This window comes from Cyprinodon tularosa, unplaced genomic scaffold (genome assembly GCF_016077235.1).
Source record: "Cyprinodon tularosa strain WSP-4 unplaced genomic scaffold, ASM1607723v1 ctg465, whole genome shotgun sequence".
Lineage (NCBI taxonomy): Eukaryota > Metazoa > Chordata > Actinopteri > Cyprinodontiformes > Cyprinodontidae > Cyprinodon > Cyprinodon tularosa.
In genome coordinates this window covers 420,330-439,220 of record NW_024039191.1, presented here as the reverse complement: position 1 = coordinate 439,220, position 18,891 = coordinate 420,330, and the positions used below count along the sequence as shown (strand labels likewise).

Below are 18,891 nucleotides of genomic sequence, written 5' to 3'. Positions count from 1 at the left end.
AAAAGCTGCACAATTTGATACACTGATGGAAGTGGAGGAAATACAGAGATCAGCTTTGGCAGCCTCAAGGGATTGCTTTGGTTGAAAACCAAAACTTCGGCTATTTGGGGTTTAGAAAAAAATAAGTCAGGGGAGATCTTTGAGTTTAGCAAAGAAGATTATTGAGACAGAATAACATTTCTCAGGTCGCTTATTAACAGAGTGATCAGATCCACATCTGCTGTGCCTCGCGACAGTATTCACACCCCCTGAACTTTTAACACCTCCAGATACAAGGATGCACTTTAGACTGGGATATAACTAAACACAAAGCAGTGATTTAAGGCAAAGGAAACAATCTAATGGGTATAGAGGGAATTTTGTTCCAGTATTATTTGAAGCAAAGAACACATTTAAATGGAATATCTGAAAAAGAATAAAAAATGTATATATTAAATCCCTTTCTAATGCATTTTAAAAAGGAAACTTTAAAAAAAAATTATCAAAGGGTATGAGATTAACTTTTCTACTTTCTATGGTTTTTATTTATTCTTTTGTAGATTCTATATTTAAAATTTTTCTCAAATGACATGTCTTAAGTTTTAGAAAGTGGATTTCTTTCAAACTGTGTTTTACAAATCAAATTCCTTTCGGTTCTGGGGGCGGGGCTTCCCTCAGGAGGGAGGAGCTAAGACAGATTTCTATTGGTCTGCTGGACGTTAGCAAAATCTAAAATCTGTAAAAAATATTCTTTTAGAAATATTTGAAAAAGTATCATATCCAAACAAAACTACATGTAAAAAATATAATTTTTGAAAAACAAGGCCACATTTTATGAGCACAGCAAACCTTTGATTACAATATTTCTCCGTTTCATTTCTGAATTGCATTTTTATTTTCTATTTTTTTTACAAACTACAACATAAAATTTATTTATTTTTGTAAAGTTTATTGACAAAACATGTTCTTAGCTTGCAACAATAATGAAACAATTCCCTCTATAGGCCTACAGGTTGTTTTTTTCCCAGGAAATTCCTGCTTTTCTCCCTGCATCCTCTCCTGATTGGTGACCTGCTTCTCTTCCCCTGCCAAACACATCCCACCCCCACAGCATGATGCTGCCACCTTCAATGGGCCAGTAAGTGCCAAATTTGTAAATAAATCCTAACTGTTTATTTTTGCTCTCATAATCTAACAAAAAACAAAAACAAAAAAAACAACAAAAGCCATAGAAGTTTATGGTTGTAACAAAGTGGGAGCGTTTAGGGATTATGGAGCCTCTTGGCAGGAGGTGTAGATGTAACTTCTCCTCTTTTGCATCATCCATGCCGTTAAAGCTAAAGCAACCAGTCTGCTCTCCAACCCACCAACAGACATCCTTCACCACCAGGACAGAGACGCCCCCACAGCCACCCAACACTCTAATACATCCAAAATGTTTGGCCTTTGGGATCTTGAAGCATAAACTGTTTTTTTCTCCATTTCCTTTTATTTATTTTCTATTTTTACTTCCAGATCTCTGGAATTTTTTTGCAGCTGTTCAAAATGCTGGCCAGCTCCATGTGTGGAATTCAGCACACTCGGACCACTGGGAGAGGTCAAAGGTTGAACAGGCCTTTAGGGTTGGTCAGATGATCAGATATGTGGCCTTAGTCCACCAAACTTTCCGTTTTCTACGCTAGTGAATAAAAAGCCACCCTCTGCTTGACCTGTGGGGGTCACAGACAGGATGGGGTCATTCAGAGGCCTTTTTTGAAAGCAACAACAGAGTAGAACCAGGAGAAGAGATGAAGATTATTGGAAGATTGCTGCGTCCCGCTGGTGTGTGATTTTTTATTTTGGGGTTTGTAAGTAAATAAAGCCATTTGTGTATATTTTCAATAACAGAGCAATGAAACTGGGCATGTGTGCAGGGGGTAAACAAGTAAGTAGCCTAATAAGCCAGTTAGCGTCTCCAAGGAAAATGTAGAAAAAATAAAGAAAAGTAAAAAAATCTAGTGTAAAATAAAACAAAACAAACAAAAAAACATTTGATTTCTTTGAATTCAAGAAGGATAAGCCTGGAACAGCGCTGAAAGAAACAGGAACAAGTTGAATCCTATTAACATCAAAAGAGAAGAAGTGGAGGTGGTGGAGGAGTAGAAATACCTTGGGATTCACCTTGACAACTAACTTCACTGGAGATGCAACTGTGAAGCCGTCTACAAGAAGGAACAGAGCAGACTGGACTTCCTAAGGCAGCTAAGGTCCTTCTGCTTTTGCAGCAAGATGCATCAAATCTTCTATCAGTCTGTTTGGGAGATTGATCTCTTCCAATTAATTAAAAATATTTGGGGGAGTGTTTGCTTAGTGGTTAGAGCAGTGTGTTTGTGTTCTCAGAAGGTTGCAAGTACCTGGTTCGATCCCCACAGCCTCCACTCTGGGTCCCTGAGCAAGACCCTTAACCCCACACTGCTCCCTAGGTGCCGCACGATGGCAGCCCACTGCTCCCCAAGGGGATGGGTTAAAGGGGAACACCGGCTACCATTCATTCTTCCTGTCCTCTGAACTGCTGCTAGTTTTCCTCACATGCCTGGAAGCTGTCTAGTGCTGCTACCACAGATGATCTCGCTCTCCAGATGGAATTGAACGATTAGATTAGCTAGAATGAATAGAAGGGGTAGAGCGTAGCCGCATGTGGCCCGGGCTGCCTGGCACTACTCCAGTCCGGCGTGCGGATGATGTCATACACACTCCACTTTGTTTGTTTTTTTAAATATAACTGTGGATGTCAGGGGGACAGTGATTGGCCTCCATGTTCTGAATGCTGGCGTACCATAAAGAATAAATGATGAACAGTTTAGTTTGTGCCTTCAAGTCGTTGCCCATAGGAAGACGTTACTTGGATATAACCTAACGGAATATCTTCAGAACGGCTCCAAATGACGCAAAACTCATATGGGTGAGTAGAACATGATGGAATAACGTAAAATCAAGGAACCAATGTAAAAAACAGTGTTCCCCTTTAAATGCAGAGGTAAATTTCTACAATGTGAGATCAATAAAGTTGAGAGAGCTAATGTCTTAAAAGAACTCAACAAGCTAATAAAGATGGCAGACTTTGTTTTAGGAACTCCTCTAGACTCCACTGGACTTTTTTTTCCAAGTTTGAAGACGTTTCGCTTCCCATCCAGGAAGCTCTTTCAATTCAAAATATTAGAAATAGTGTTAATTTCCAGGCTTTAGAGAGTGGACCAAAAACAAAGCCTTGTTTTGACTTGGAAAACATTCAACACTATTTCTGACATTTTGAGTTGAAAAAGCTTCCTGCATGGAGAGCGTTACGTCTTCAAACTTGGAAACAAAGTCCAGTGGACAGTTTTTTTAACAGTTTTGGGATGACTGTGACCTGGATGACTGAGAATCATCACCAGGAACTCCTCTAGAGCCTCTGGTGACTATTTCAACAAGAGAATTCTTCATAAAGTGAAGAAAACTATGCCCAGCAGTGAACATCCTCTTCAGAAGATTTTTAAACAATAGAATGTCGTCAGTCTCTACAGTCCAAGTTCATTATAAACAGATCGCATCAAGGATGAAACCAGTCAGGTATCCCATCTGTGTGCCTGTTTGAATTTGCTAGAATATTTTTTTTTTGTTTCAGATTAGATGCTGTGGGTAAGATTCACTAGAACAGAGTTGCTGTAGATCGGTTTATTTAATCCATATCTGTTGGTCTGTACTGTGAGGCATTGCAGGAGGGCCGACCTGTAGTCGCAATTCAGCTTTCTGAGAGGTCCACAGTACTGCCAGCAGATGGCCCCAAGTCTGTCTATGTCAGCTCATGGTGTCCTGTGCTGAAACTCTATTTAGGCTCAAAAAGGACAATCTAAACACCACCAGTACGAACCGTTGGTGTACATAACCTTATTCTTTTTTATATAATGGGAATTTTCCCCTTTTTAAAGAAGGGAAGTGTCCAGGAAAACGGCTGCCACAAGAACACTTCATTGGATTAAATGTTAATAAGGTTAAAATATTTAAATGTTAATAAGGTTAAAACATCTAAAGAGGACAGAAAATAATAAGAAGCAGGATGGAACTGTAATTAGTACTGGTGCTTGGCAGCTGGTTTAAATCACAGCTCCGCTCTCTCTGCATGTTCTCCCCATGCACGCATGGCTTCTCCCCGGGTACTCCGGCTTAGAGTCCTGCACGGGTCGAGTTTTACCAACCCACACCCGCCCGAACCCGTTAGGATGACTACCGAACCCGACCCGTCACCCGCGGATATCTTCAATTCAAATCCAAACCCGACCCGTTGATATTTAACCCGCAACCCGACCCGTTAACACATCAAGTAATAGGCTATAGTACACTGCGCTGCAGAACAGCGCCATTAACACTGCAGCAGACATGTATGCACTGACTGTGGCCTTTTTGGAGGGAAGTCCCCACACTGCCCGCAGGGCTTTAAGCTACAACAAGGGTGACCTCAGTGCCTGATTAATATAACATTTCTGATGTCCATAACAACACACACGCATAAAAAAAATTACCAACTACCCGCACGCACTAAAAAAAATATCCGCCCGACCCCGCGTACCCGTTTATTTTTATTTATGTATTTTTCAGCCGCAAAAGAGCATTTTAGCGGGTGACCCTTCTGGGACCCGCAGGTACCCGACCCGTTGCAGGACTCTACTCCGGCTTACCTGCACTAAGCATGATTTAGGTGCATTTGATTCTCTCTGTATCCAAGTGTTGCCCCGTAATGAGAAGTGAACCTTTCCTCACACACTTACAGATCAAGATGCACACCAGCTAGTCCAAAACCTAACAACTAGAATTGAGTTAATCTTAATCCCAATAATAGCTCTTTAGTGTTCTTGGCTAGATTATTCTGTGCAAATGACTTTTTAATAGGGCTCAAAGATACACATGAGTACTGGATGAAGCCCATAAGCCAAACCCAAACCTGCATGAAGTCTGGACACAGCTGGGTTAACATATTACGCCACAGAGGGTTGTTTTCACTCAGCAGTTCATTAATTATACAGGTTGCACTTGCATTTCCTGGCAAAACTAAAAAACCACCAGTCATTTCTGTATTTCAGAGGACTGACACGTTGCTTTGTACTGAGCCTTTCAAAGTTGGATGACTTTTATATTTCAGGAGGGTTTTTAAAGGTAAATCTAAGCAAAGGGAATAACTGTAAAAAATAACGCTACAATGTCATTGAAAAAACTAAATCAAGATTTAGAGAAAAAAGTTGCTTCCTCATAAACTCTTAAAGTCTTCTTGCAGTGAAACTGGCTCGGTGAGTTCCATACATCTCTCTTCATGCTGATAAAGTTCTTCTTTCCAGCTCGGCTGAGAGTTGGAGATTAATTCACAGCAGTGAAGGAGAAACATCAGCGACTGTTTCGCTGCAGGAAATGTTCTGAGGCAGTCAAACGTCTGCAAGGCGTTTCATTCCCAGCTTTCTTGGACACCCTCTCTAAAGAGAATGTCATGATATTGTGATTCCCGTTTTGGGAATGGGTAAAGCCTGGGATAAAACAGCACTTTGAAAACAGCAGACGCTAAGCCAAAGTCAAGAATGATCGGCGGTGGAGTTGGGAGTCATATTTGTACGGAACAATTCTCATGGCTCGGCTGTTTGCTCAACGACACAGTTGGAGGAACATAATCTCCCATTAGGCGATACCAAATCCCTTAAACACACACAACAAATCCCGCTGACCAAACATTACACACCTCATCTTGAGGCCTGCTGGACAGTGGCAAAGACCAGCCGAACGATGAAACACACACAATGGACCCAGACCACACACTTTGTAGGGAAGTTTCCGGACTTGAAGCCTGTAGGACCTCTCTGATCACAAGCCAATTTAAACTTAAAATCCAGATCTATAAATCTGCAACAAATCATTACTCTAGAGACTTTATATTATATATATAGGAATTGTTTTTGTGCTTTATTTGTCTGTTAATGGTTTTGAGACAGCTAACCATATTAGTGCTTCTATCATTTTGGAAACTGTAGAATCTTTAAGCTGAGTTTCAGGCTATTGATAACCCTGAAGCTTCCTTATAAAGATGGCAGTTTCCTGCGCTGATATCAGTAACAGCAGCATCATCCAGAAGAGTTGTTTGAAGGGATTCCTTCTCATTTACGTTTTAATTTATAAATAGTAGAGATGCACCGAGAAATCAGAAAATTGTCCCTGAATGCAACACAGAAGAATTTAAATACAGGTTTTGGATCTGTAAACATTAAAACTCTACCAGGCTGCACTAAAAATAACAACAGTCTTCAGTGTGAAGGCCGCTACTGAGGGAAGAATTTTCGCATTTATCGCGTTTTATTAGCTGCATTGTGTTTAGAATGAAGTAAAAGAGATTTGAGCTGTTTGTCCAAAACCAGACCTCTATTTTGAAGGCATCTCTGCGTCGGATTTAGACTCAAGAAGAGCAGAACTACTGCAGATAACAGGAAGGCTGAACAGAGTTTCACCCATCTTCTATCACTTAGGGGGAACATCCCAATTTGGAAAACAACGGCAGCCTCCTGGAAATCTAACCTAAGGATCTACATTATCTAAAGACAGAGGTTGGTAGTAACTAGTTACATTTACTTTAGTAACTTTGAATGAAAATATAAAGTATCATCACTCTTATTTGGGTAACATTTCTGGCAACTCTACTCATCATGAGAAGCTTGTATTAAGCCAAAATAACCAGAGGGACACAGATGGAGTTCATGCTTTAGTCAAACTTCTGTTTTCTATGCAAGTTTCATTAATTATTTTTTTTTTTTAATCTTCTGATCCTGCTTTAATATTTGGAGGTCAAAGGAAAATCCAGAATAGGATAAGCTACTTCCACTAACCAGATACAGCATACTATTTACTAACGAACTAAACTTTAAGTAACCTTTAAGTCTTGATTTCGTATATTTTATAACCGAAAATATTCTTTGAACAGTGTTTATTCAACCTGGAATCATAATTGTGTATAATTGCTGTATTTTATACCATTATTTTCTTTTTATCTTATTTTTTTAATCACCAAAATTTGCAAATAACTTCATATTTAATGTAACTTATCATCAATAAAAAAATATTATGATCATGAATAGCAAGTAGATCAGTTACTCAGTCCTTATTTAGTCCTTTTATCAGACAAGTTTTAAATCTTTTTCAGAATAATTCTTGGTACTCTACCCGCCTCTAAACTGAAAAAACAGGTTCTAAAGATTTATTTTTGCAACTGTTTTGCAACGACTCTTCTCTAAAGCAGAATGTTGGGGAGTATTACGGACTTAATTCAGGATAAAACACAATAAAAATAATGTCTAAAATATTAATTTTACACACTGGACACTGTCCAGAATCCAATATTAAAGACTAATATCTGCCAGAAATAAATAAAAATAAAATTCCTTTTCAATAATTACATAAATGAGCAAGAATTACACCTAAAATACTATTTTACGCTTTTTAGTTAAGCAGTAGCAGCAAAGCAATTTTTTTAAGGTTTCTAAATAGTCTTCTAGCATTTAATAGTTAACTTTAGTAAACTCAGATTCAGGTATTTTTCCAGGTCTGGACTCGCCATCTCAGACCAGGACGTTAGATTAAGCCTCTGTCACATGCCTTATGTCCCAGAGTCTCCTAAAACAAAAACACGGCCATACGCTGAACCTTCTATGAATTTTTTCAAATTTGGGCGTATACATAAGAGTATTCATAATGAGTCTAGGATTATAAAATAATGGCTTTAATATCTTAAAAGTATCTTTTTTAAAGAGATCAAAAGAAAATGATTTCCTATAGCAAATTGATGACCTTTCGACATTAGGAAATAGTTTTGTTTGTAGATCTATGAATATAACAGACATTTCTACATTTTTGGTAGAATTTAGTCATGTGTGACATTGTTTTAATGAATTATTGATCACCGATGTTGGAGAAAACTAGAAGAAAAGCATCATGTTATTGCTTCCTGTCATATTAAAGTCCTTGGAAAGAAATAGAAGTTGAAAAAATACCTGTATAAGCAAGTAAAAGCTTAAAAACCCCCAAACAAAACAAAAACCTATGGGAAACAAACCCTAAATTGGACACGGTGCATCCCTAATCAACAAGGACCAGTATTATAAGGTATCCTTTCAAACATCTTAGTAGCACAATGAACTGGAGCAGGTTGCCTCTAAAGTCGGTCTGGTTCACTAAGAGCAGGCGGGTGTGGACAGCCGGGAGACACCAAGACCAGAACTTGCACTAAAATCCCACTGAAGCACGACACACCCATGAACACAGACGTACACAAACAAACTGGCATCATACTGACCAGCTCAGTCTCATAGCAATTGTCCCAGTGGAGTTTGTGGGGTCTCTTAGTCATCTGGAAGCAAGGCAAAGTGGATTAAAACAAAACTAACAATTTGACTGAGAAAAACTGCGTCACGTAAAAGAAATCGCTGCAGGTCTAAAGCAGAGACAGCTGGCAGGGAAGCAACATTAAATGTGATGCTGATCTTGAACACACCTTAAATCTGCACAAACTCAGACAGATTACAGATTACACATACACGGTTAATTATATATGTTTAAATCCACTAGTTTATGATCAATTACTTATGATCTCATCTGTGAGCTTCTAATATCCCCATTGTTACCCATATTTATCAATATTTTTTCCTGCTTCAGTTTTCTAATTGAGGGATAAAATGCTGTGTTCTAATTGAGGGATAAAATGCTGCATTTTAAGTCAGAGGGTTGGATATTTGGTGGGCCACAGGATGGATGCAAATTCATAAATAAAAATAAAAAAATTATAAAAACTGAAAATAATGTATTTAAACTAAACTCCTGACACCTGACCTCTATCAGATCCCCTTTGGCCCAAAATATTGCAAACCAATGCAGATCAATAATAATCTAATCCAGGATAGCTTTGCTTCGAACAGAGCATGTAGAGGAATATTAAAATCATTTTGTGGGTCAATTTTTACATGAAGGTCATAGAAATTTTCATCCATTTTCATGAAGGCAAAGGTTACTAAAATGTTTGGAGTCCAGCTCATTTTAGACTCGCAATTCAATGTTAGCAGATCAGCTTGGCCCATTCTATGACGTTTTTATACGTTTTTCTACAGGAAGACCTTGGAGGACAAGGCCCCAGCTGTTTAAAATGCATTTTATTTTCTTTTTCTGCAAGCATAAAACCTGAGAAAACCTCAATAAAAAAACAAAACAAATTACAATGCAGTTGTCTTCAGCTACCTTCATATTCTATAACCAGACAACCCTGTAAGAAAGGCAGGATGTCTGAAAGCTTTTTTAAAAATCCTGTTTCAGAGCAGAGCAATGAAACTCCAGCTGCCTTCTTAATATGGAGAGAAATATGTTCCAAAATTAATGAAAGAAAAGAATTCCTTTCAAAAAATGAAATTTAAAGAAAAAGTATCATAGAAATATAATTCCTTACAAACTTCTCAATTTTAAAGGAATTTGGAGTAATTGATAACCTTCAGACTTTAATTTTTTCTAATTTTGAAGACTGCATTCTTTTCAAAATCCACTACTTCTGTTGATCTGTGTGCAGACCAATAGAAATGCTGTTACTAATATCCAAGTAAAGCAGACCCATTTCTATTGGTCTGAGCACAGAACAACGGCAAGTGTAAATCTGTAAAACACAATTAAAAATTAATGCAATTTAAAGAACTCAGTCCTCCCCAACCTAAAAAATGAAATAATAAAATAAAAAATAAAAAAGTGTAAACTTAAAATATTGGTTGAACTTTTGAATATACATTATTAGTTACTCTCAAATCATTTTACTTTCAATTGAGAAGTTTCTAAAGGTTCCATTTTTGAAACTTATATTCTTCATATTTCCTTTTCTAAAACATGCTTATGGTTTCATAATATTGGAACAGATTTCTCCCCATACTTTTAGTGACCCAAACAGAGACACCTCCATAGATTCTGTTCTTAGATAAACCCTTAAAGTGTTTCTATTCAGTTAATCCAAAAGTGAAATACCAAAATGTTTTGTATTTATTCGTGGTCCTAAAAGAGAAATAGGATGGTTGGGGGTCAGTTTTTTGATATTAGGGAGTTTGAATCAGCCTCAAAAATGCCGATCTTCAATTTACCCCACAGTGTTTATTTCCTAGCAAAATGGTGAATAAACAAACTCAAATTGAGGAGCTTGGGTAGTAAAACAGCTGGAATATTCATTAGTGATTTAACTGACTCCATTTAATCTAGTGGTGGGGGGCGTGCGCATCGTCACAAACACGCTGTGAGAAGAGAGCGCTCAGTAGAAACACTAGTTTCTTCACCTTTTTTCCGGTTCGATTTTCCCCAAAGAAAGCAAGCGAAAGCATGTGACCTCTGGCACATTCTACACACGACCGAATCGGCAGCAGACTGACTTTACAGTTTTCCTGTTGCCATGGAAACAGGGCTGGGTAAATGCATAAAAAGAAAGTGGTGGGGGTCGTTGTTTTTGTTGTTGTGGGGATTAAAAGGGGGATCAAGGGGGAACCAAATTATGTTTTTTAAATGAAATAGATGGAAATAGATGGACATGAACTGAGGAAAGCGATTTTATCCTCTTATCTGACTCCTTAGAGCAATGCTGTGCTATGGGGGTGGGGGGGTGAATCCTCACGCATCAGTTGAAAGCTAACACAGATGTATCTTTATAGATGCACACGTATGTAGGATGCAGCATTCTGGCACATGCATAACAACATATGTACAAACACACACACAGACACACACGTGGTCCCAGTTTAAGGAGACTGGAACCAGAACTTGTGGGCGACGATGAGACTCGCTGCACTAAATGAGGAAACAGGAGTCACCAGAGAGAAAGTCTGCTGTGTTTCATTTAATAATGTCAAACCATGAAAGTCCTGCAGTGATTTATTTTCTTTCTGCCGTATCTGTTGTGTGTTTGTGGGAGTCTGTGCGGCGGCTGACCTGGTTAAGGTAGTGGTACTCCTCTGGTTTGAGCAGGTGGAATGCCTTCCTCTCCTCTTCACTGGCTCCAGCCAGCAGGTAGTAAAACACGTGATAGTTCCTGCAGGCGGTTAGAGAACATCACATCAGATGACATCTCACTGCTGTTGATGTTTAGCATGACTAAAATAGGAGAGATTTCGTGTTAAATAATTAGCAGTAAGATTTAAAGGAGTGGCGGAAAATCCTTCATTCTTCATGTGTCATTATAAGCGCTATCATTCTTGACTTTGCAGCCTCTAATTTGAAGTCCAACAAGGCGCTGCAGTGTTTGCAGGTAGGAGGTAATGGAAAGGTTGGATTCAGTGCAATGAGATGTAATTCTGCTACAGATGGAGACGAGCTTCCTGCATCCTTCCCTTCAGCCTAAGAAGCATTTTCTACACTTTATGTAAAGTCCAAATATCTTCAATATCATAAATCAAAATAATCCTTTATTTTTGATGGCCTTTATTTTAAAATGGTAACTACCCTCAGACGTTGGAGTTAACTCTTTTTTTTTTGTTTTGTTATCAACTTGCCAATCAGCTAATAATTACTAACTAACAGAGATCTGAGGAAAAAACAAACATTATAACTCTGTGATCTAATGTTGCACCGAGCTGTATTTGATTCTACTTTTAAATTATTTATTTTTTAAGATTGAGAATATAAGCTCTCCCAACCATGAGTTGACTGAACCATGAGATGCAGCAGTGAGACCATAAACGGCTAATATTGCACGTAAAAAAAATGGCGTTCCCCTTTAAACTTTGTTTAGCTCTCCTACAGATGAGCCATTTCCCCAGACATGGCGTCATGCGGCGACATCAAGAAATGCGGGGTGATGCGTTGAAGGCAAGTGTACCTCCTCCAGGTTGGAAGAAAACAACAAATAGGCCATGACAAATAAATACTCCATGGTGCCAAAAGCAATATCTCATTCATCAAACATATGCCTTTAAAAAAAAAAGAAAAAAAAAAAGATAAATGCTAAACTGTACCCGTTTTCCCAAGATGCCAATGTTGGCTTAGAAAACTTTTTAACGAATAAAAATCAGCCAATTCAGTGTTAGTTGTATCTACTCTGTTTAGTCTCATCAGATACTGAAAAGAATTTGTTGATTTGAGACATTTATAGGTCAAAAGGATCATATGATCAATCAATCATAGCTTTCAACAGCTGCTCAGGAGCTGTGGTCCACCTCCATCGTTTGCTGCCATTTCTCCACAGGACAACACCTGGAGCTGCTAGATGCAAGCAGACCCTTTATCTCTGAACACTGTGATGTTTTTGGACCAGTTTGGTTCAGTTTGGATGGCAGCCAGAGTTCTGATACTTTCCCTCCCCAGTGTTTCTTCTCTCTGCACAATGGGGTCACTCAGAGGAAAGCTGTCATGGACTTAAGATTTAAGACAGTTTGCAGTTTATCAACACATGGCTTTCCCTCCTCTATCTCTCTGTTACAGGCCTGAGGAGTGTGGGAGGTCCCGCCTCTGGTTCCTACCCTATCAATATGGCTGCTAGGACCTGTCATCAGGGAGAAACCCAAAATCAAGCTCTGTCTGCGTTAGAGGGATTTGTTGGCAGTTGGTAAAACATGAACATGAGGCTGAATTTCCCGAAGGAGAGCTGAGCTTTACTTTAAACTTCTGGACTGCTGAGAGGAACGGGCGCCACAGAGGTTGCGTCATGGTGTTGTCCGGATGAAAAATGAAGGATGTGAGCGCAGGTGGAGTCTGATATGCTCAGAGCGTTGGAGGCCAGTAATTTACCCCGAAACAAGGATGTTTCAGTGTGATCAATGTAGAAAAACCTTACAGGAAACAAAGAAGGTTGTTTCATTGAAGCTAACCTAAATATTAAACATAACTATCTCTTCGCAACCTGCAAACAGCCTTTGCTTTTTTTTTTTTTTATTTATCCAGATGCTAGCTTTAATTACACTCAGTTATGTAATGAGAGGAAACAAATGATGGGAATGAAAAATAAAACAAGTCCAACTCCTTTAAATCTTTACCCTAGCACTGCTATAGCCATGCTCAAATCCCTCTGCGATGACATTCTCCGCCTACTGGCAGCCAGCAGGTATTACAGTATCTCTGACTGGCATTCCAGTGGCTGTTTGGATGCAAATTTTTAGTTTTAATTCATTGTATTATGGGAACATTTTTATCAGGGGCAGCAAAGCTAAGATTTAAGTGAAATGCCAACAGTAATTGCCATCGCTTAGATGAGTTTCCCGATGCGTTTCCATGGTTACTGTACACAAAGCCCAAGACGTCAGTTTGTTATGCAACGATAAGACACTTAAGTCCAGATCACACTAAATCCGATTTTGCGTCCAATTAGACAGAAAATAGTCTCTGACGAGGTCATGCCATTTAGCGCTCACTGAAAGTGAATAGGGACGATCGCATTCAACACGACTTTATGCACGGGGGCTTGCGTAGTTCCGATTGAGATAGATCTCAGGTCTATGTAAGTCAGACCATTCAGTCGCAATTTCATGGGTCTGACAGGAAGAGAGACGCGGTTACAAAGTAACATGGATCCTCTTTGGGTGAAAATACAAAATAAAATCAGTTAATTGCACAGGAAAAAAGACAGTTTTCGAGTCACATAAACCATATCAGAACAGACTTGTGCAAAAACAATCAATGAAACATAAATACGGTGTCACAGTTATTTCAAAACTCCCGCAAGAAAAATAAACATACTTGCATGTATGTTAAACTACTTCTATGCATGGTTTATCTACCATTGCGCAACAAAATCACACATGCACGAAAAAACTGCGGCTCCGGGAGGAGAAAATCGCTCTACGCACACACCAGCTCCTCCCACACGCACTTTGGATCTCAGCGCACGCGCAATTTTCTATCCAGTGGACACGCTTGAGAATGGCTGCCCTCTGGAAAGCGTCTCGATAAGTGGGGCTTTGCTTTATAGAATATGCCGGGTTTTTATTTTATTTTTTCAATAACTTTTCATAATCTGTCCAAGTCAAATGTGGGAAATAGTTTTAATATATACAGAAGTGGAAGAAATGTGCACAGATCTGCTGCCCTGTCTAGTCGGAGCCTCTCTATACGCAGTCGGTGTGACATGGGAAAAAAATCGGATCGGAGAAAAAAAAAAGTTGTACACAACCGGAGTGTTCAGGCATCAGGCCTAATACGTTTTTTTTTTTTTTTTTTACTTTTGACATGTAAGAAATTTCTTTGGAAAAAAAAGGGGAATTTCAGATGTATTTGTCATTTTTTTTTCCTCGACGAGGAAGTCTGGTAAAAATGCACATCTTCAAAGTAAAGTTCAATAATCCTAAAGACTAGTCAGAAAAAGATTTCATCACATTAATTACAGCAGCTTCATTCTGCAAATCAGTCAACCCAATGAAGAGGAGGAGGACGGATGATGATGGTCTCACCTCTCATTGTGCTCCTGGTACACCAGCCGTGATTTCTCCAACAGATACTTCTCCACATACGCGCTGAAAAGAAACAAAGTCATGTTTAACAGTCTTTAGATAAAGCTGATGCTGATGATGATGTGATGGGAGATGAAGCTTAGGATGAAGGAATGGATAGACAGTGGACTCAGACACCAGGCTGGTCTCTAACTACTCATCCATAAATACAGGGAATGGGGAAAAGTCCCTGAATTATGGGATTAAATTGTTTCAACTTTATTTCATCTGTCTTTTCAGGTTTTGTTCAATGTTCAATAAGAAATGTTTACTACAACAGTAAAAAAAGCTCAACTTCATCCTGCTTTTTTCATATCAATGCAACAAACTTAAAAGTACATTATGTAGATTGTACGTGCCGGATGCGGGTGCCGTAAAAAGAGATGCTTTGAAATATTTCTACAAGAGTAAATCAGAAAAGTAAAGCATTCATTTGTCTTTTTTAATTAATCAGAAGATGCTTTGCACTGAGACTCGTTTGTCAAATTAAAAGTTTCTTTAAGGAGGACCTTTAATGTACTTTTTCTGAAACTCACTTCTGGATTAAAAAATATAAATCTAATGATATAATCTTAAATATGTTTTTTATTTAGATTCATTTGGTAAAATCTTCTAAATGACACTAAAAATGCAGGTCAGTCTATTAGTAATTGATCCTTGTAAATTGTTTTACTTATTATATGGAGTTACTGAATAAATTAAATTTTGAATGATAATCCGATTTATTGAAAATGACTATTCAGTCCCCCATGGTGAATACTTTCTATGATCATATTTTACTGCAGTTATAACCAAGAGCATTTCTGTTTTTTTTTTCTTGCCATCTATTTGAAATTATTGCTTGTTTTTTCAGTTGTGCCAAGTTGCTCATCGTTGTCTTTTTTTTTAGCGAGAGCTGCTTTCAAGTCCTGCCCTGATCCTAAGTTTAGTTCATGTCCCTAATAAGGCCAAACAAAGATATAGCCCTGTTTGGAACCAGACCATTCCCTGTCCCTGTCCCTGCATCCCCACATCATGATGCTGCCACCACCATGCATCATCATAAGCCCACTTGTATAAAAAAAAAGTGTTTTTGTACAAGGCCGACACATTTTAGCCAAGTCGTTGTGGTTTGTAAAATCCTGTAGTGAGAAAGGGGGTAAAAGGTCTGCCCCACTCTGTTACCTACTGACCCGCCAAGCCAAGCAATTTCAGGACTACATGGGCTGAGTTGTAAACGGACAAGCGGCTTACTGGGTAAGGGGGGGTGGGGCTGGGTTGAATGAAAGAAAGAAAAACAGAAATAAAGAAGAAAAGAACTAACAACAAAAAGGAAGAGAAAGATAGACAGTGTGTGGTGGGTTTGACGTGCATCTGTAGTTTCCATCTTTCTTGTCATCGGGAGCAGAGCTCCTCCTCCTACATGTATGCAGTGTTTCTGACGTGGCTCCCGAAAATATTTATCTGGGATCTGTTCTTCCTTTCTGTTACCAAATGCTTTGTTCTTGCTTCTTTTGATGAAAGACCAGATTGCAGAATTTTTCACTAAATGCGTTAGCCGAGCCACCTGAGCTGTGAATATCTACAGCTACTCCAGAGAAACCATGGGCCTCTAGGCTTCTTTACCCATTAGTCGCTCCACAAAGCTACAAATGCATAAACATTTAAAACTTTCCAACAATAAATCAGTTTCCTTCTGGTTAATAATTACAGTAGCAGCCATTCAAAATGGCCCTTCCTAGTTAAACACCAGCCAAATGGCAGCAGACTGCCCTGCAACTCCCAGCAAAATCCACTCCCAACTTCCAGCCACTGGAGTGACCCCCCCTCTTAAATATTTTTTTACTCTGACCAGGAGATGAAGCTTCTATTTAGATCTTAATGTCTACAAATAATGACAGAAAAATTTTTAAGTACAAAGATTGATGTTTAAAAAGGAATTGTAAGGGACCAGCCAAGGACCCAGCAAGGAAAGTGGGGACATTTGAATGCTACTACTGTACTCCCAGTCCTGGGTTTTTTGTACAGAGAAAAATTAGGTATTAACTGTAAAGAGGGTAGATAACTCTATAGGATATTCAGTAAATTCAAAAGTAAAGTGGAGGATGTTCTTTTTCCGGGTGGATCATCAAAATAAGTGGTCCTCAATCGTGCTTTGGTGGTGCAGTGGTTAGGGCACACCACCCATGCATGGAGGCCTTAAGGGCTGCTTATACTCCTGCAGCAGTGTGTCGCAGTGAGCTTGTCGCAGGAATGGTGCAGACATTTTTAATTTTTTTCTCAAAATTGAAGTGTGGTCTGTGTTAATTTTAAGAATTTTTTTAGGAATTTTAGGGGACCGGCCAGGTCCCATCAAGGAAAGTGGGGAAATTTTGATTGGCTATAACTGTATGATCTACTTTGTTTTGGTCGATCACCACAAACTCATGATAAAAAGCATTTTTCAGATCTGCTGTTCCACTCTTACCCCCTGACGGTGCCACTCTCCTGGTAGTTGACCTGGATGAACTTTCCAAAGCGGCTGGAGTTGTTGTTATGAGCCGTCTTAGCGTTACCAAAAGCCTGCAGAGAAACAAAAAAAATGACTTCATGAGATGCAGCCAAAGATGTCAAAGTACCAGCATTGCTTTTTACATCCTTTCTTCCTTAAATAAATTCAATAAAACAGGAGAGAATCTCTTTAAACTCTTAATCACACATTTAAGTCCTCAGAGTTGGGAATTTGTCTGGACAAAAGCGAAAGGCTACCCATCACTGCCCTCCATGAGAGGTCAGGAGGCGCATAGAGGGGCCCAAACTCACACACACACACACCACAGCACTGGGACAAGCTCACACTCAGACACGCCAACCGTGAGCTGAGCTGCCAAATTCCTGTGAAGGCAAACGGAGCGCGGCTGCAAACAGACACAACCGCTACTTATGGGGGCCTGTGGGCATTTCTGCTGCAACATAGACTTACAGAGGGAGCCCCTCATTAGGGGCCCCTTGGGGACTCATTGGTGTTCTCATTAGGAGCATGATGGGGTGCAGTGGGGTGAGCTGGTTGGATAAAGATACAAGAGACGATGACAAGAGAAAGAAACTGAGGAAGTGAGAAAAAAGGGGGAGGGAAAAATATCTTCAGGGTTTAAATAAGAGGGAGGAAAACAAAAAAGGATGATACCAAAGATTAGAGGGAGGTAATTAGGGCAGGAATGGAGCTGGAAAAACATCACCATTAAAGGACAATCAACAAAGTACAGAGGAGGGAGTGTGAAGTAAAAAAAAAAAACAAGTAAAGAAACTGCAGAACATGGAAGAACAAATATAAAGGTGAGATCAGATGAGATTTAAACTATTGGACCTTTAACAGGAAGACAAGCTTTTTCACATCAAAATCTGCAGATGCAGCAATGGTGCATCATGAAGCTGTCATAAAAGCTTAGATAAATCATTTGTACCAACAAACGGCGCAGCTGTACATAGAGCTGCACCACTGACTGAAGAAGAAGCAGGTGACAGAAAGGAGACGGCAGGAAGTCCTGATGAGTTAAAACTAAACCTCAGTAGAAACAGGACAATCCTGCTGCTTTTTCCATTTTGGGCGCAGACACAGAGTAACCATAACGAGTCCAGAGCTTATGCCCAACGACAGCCTAACTTATGCATAACGCATGCACAGCAACATAAATGCAGGGAGGATCCATCACACCCACCTTGTGTCTCACCCCATTGTGGGGATGCTGTCTAGAGGAGAACTAATATTACCTCCTGTGAAACCACTTTTATACCAAAACGCTGCCAATACGCCATTAAATGGTAGCTGGAAGTTAGAAACGTGTTCAGCGGTTGTCTGAAACACGTCAAGAGAAGTTCTTGCTAAAGTTACGCATAAGTTATGCACACGTTACTCAGAGGTTTTGGATAAGCTAGACGGCACGACTTTTGAGTAACTTAAACTTAACGTTTGACCTACTTTTGTTTTGTGGTATTGCATTAATTAGAGGGTCAACCCGGTTCTGATGTTACCACTGTATGCCGATCTGACCTGAGCCATTTAAAACATAAAGTTTCCCATTGCTTTGTTCATACAGTTTAAAGTAAAGATGCCCAGATTAGTAATTCTGGGCTGATATTCGATGTCAATGCTGCTGAAATCGCTGATAATCAATATCTACTGAGATTCTATACGTTCTTTTCGTTAATCGAGTTAATTTCTCTGCTTCAGTTCAATGGCCACCTTTCCTGTGCTGCATCAGTAACTGCGTTTACCTGCACAAAATTTCATGGTAAGACTGAAGACTGAAAAACAAAAAATAATCAGATTGTACCATTTAAAAAGTAATACATTGAAATAATAAAACAGTAAAACTGCAGATGTGTGAATTGGAATATTCATCTATCCACTCAGCTCAGCCGCATTCAGAATAACTTGATCCTGAAAAGCATTTAACTTCATGCTGATCGAACCGTCAGT

General features: G+C 39.2%; 1 protein-coding gene across 2 annotated transcripts in view; it reads right to left on the bottom strand.

Annotated features, from left to right (window-relative positions):
• The window catches only part of LOC119793969 (unconventional myosin-IXAa-like), a 187,950-nt gene that overhangs the window by 79,376 nt on the left and 89,683 nt on the right, over positions 1-18,891 (bottom strand). For both annotated transcript variants that reach the window (XM_038301304.1, XM_038301303.1), the window contains exons 3-6: positions 16,900-16,994; positions 14,415-14,477; positions 10,966-11,065; positions 8,318-8,371 (exon numbers count right to left, since the gene is read on the bottom strand). In XM_038301304.1, the coding sequence (XP_038157232.1) occupies positions 8,318-8,371; positions 10,966-11,065; positions 14,415-14,477; positions 16,900-16,994 (312 nt within the window). The remainder of the gene's footprint in view (positions 1-8,317; positions 8,372-10,965; positions 11,066-14,414; positions 14,478-16,899; positions 16,995-18,891) is intronic.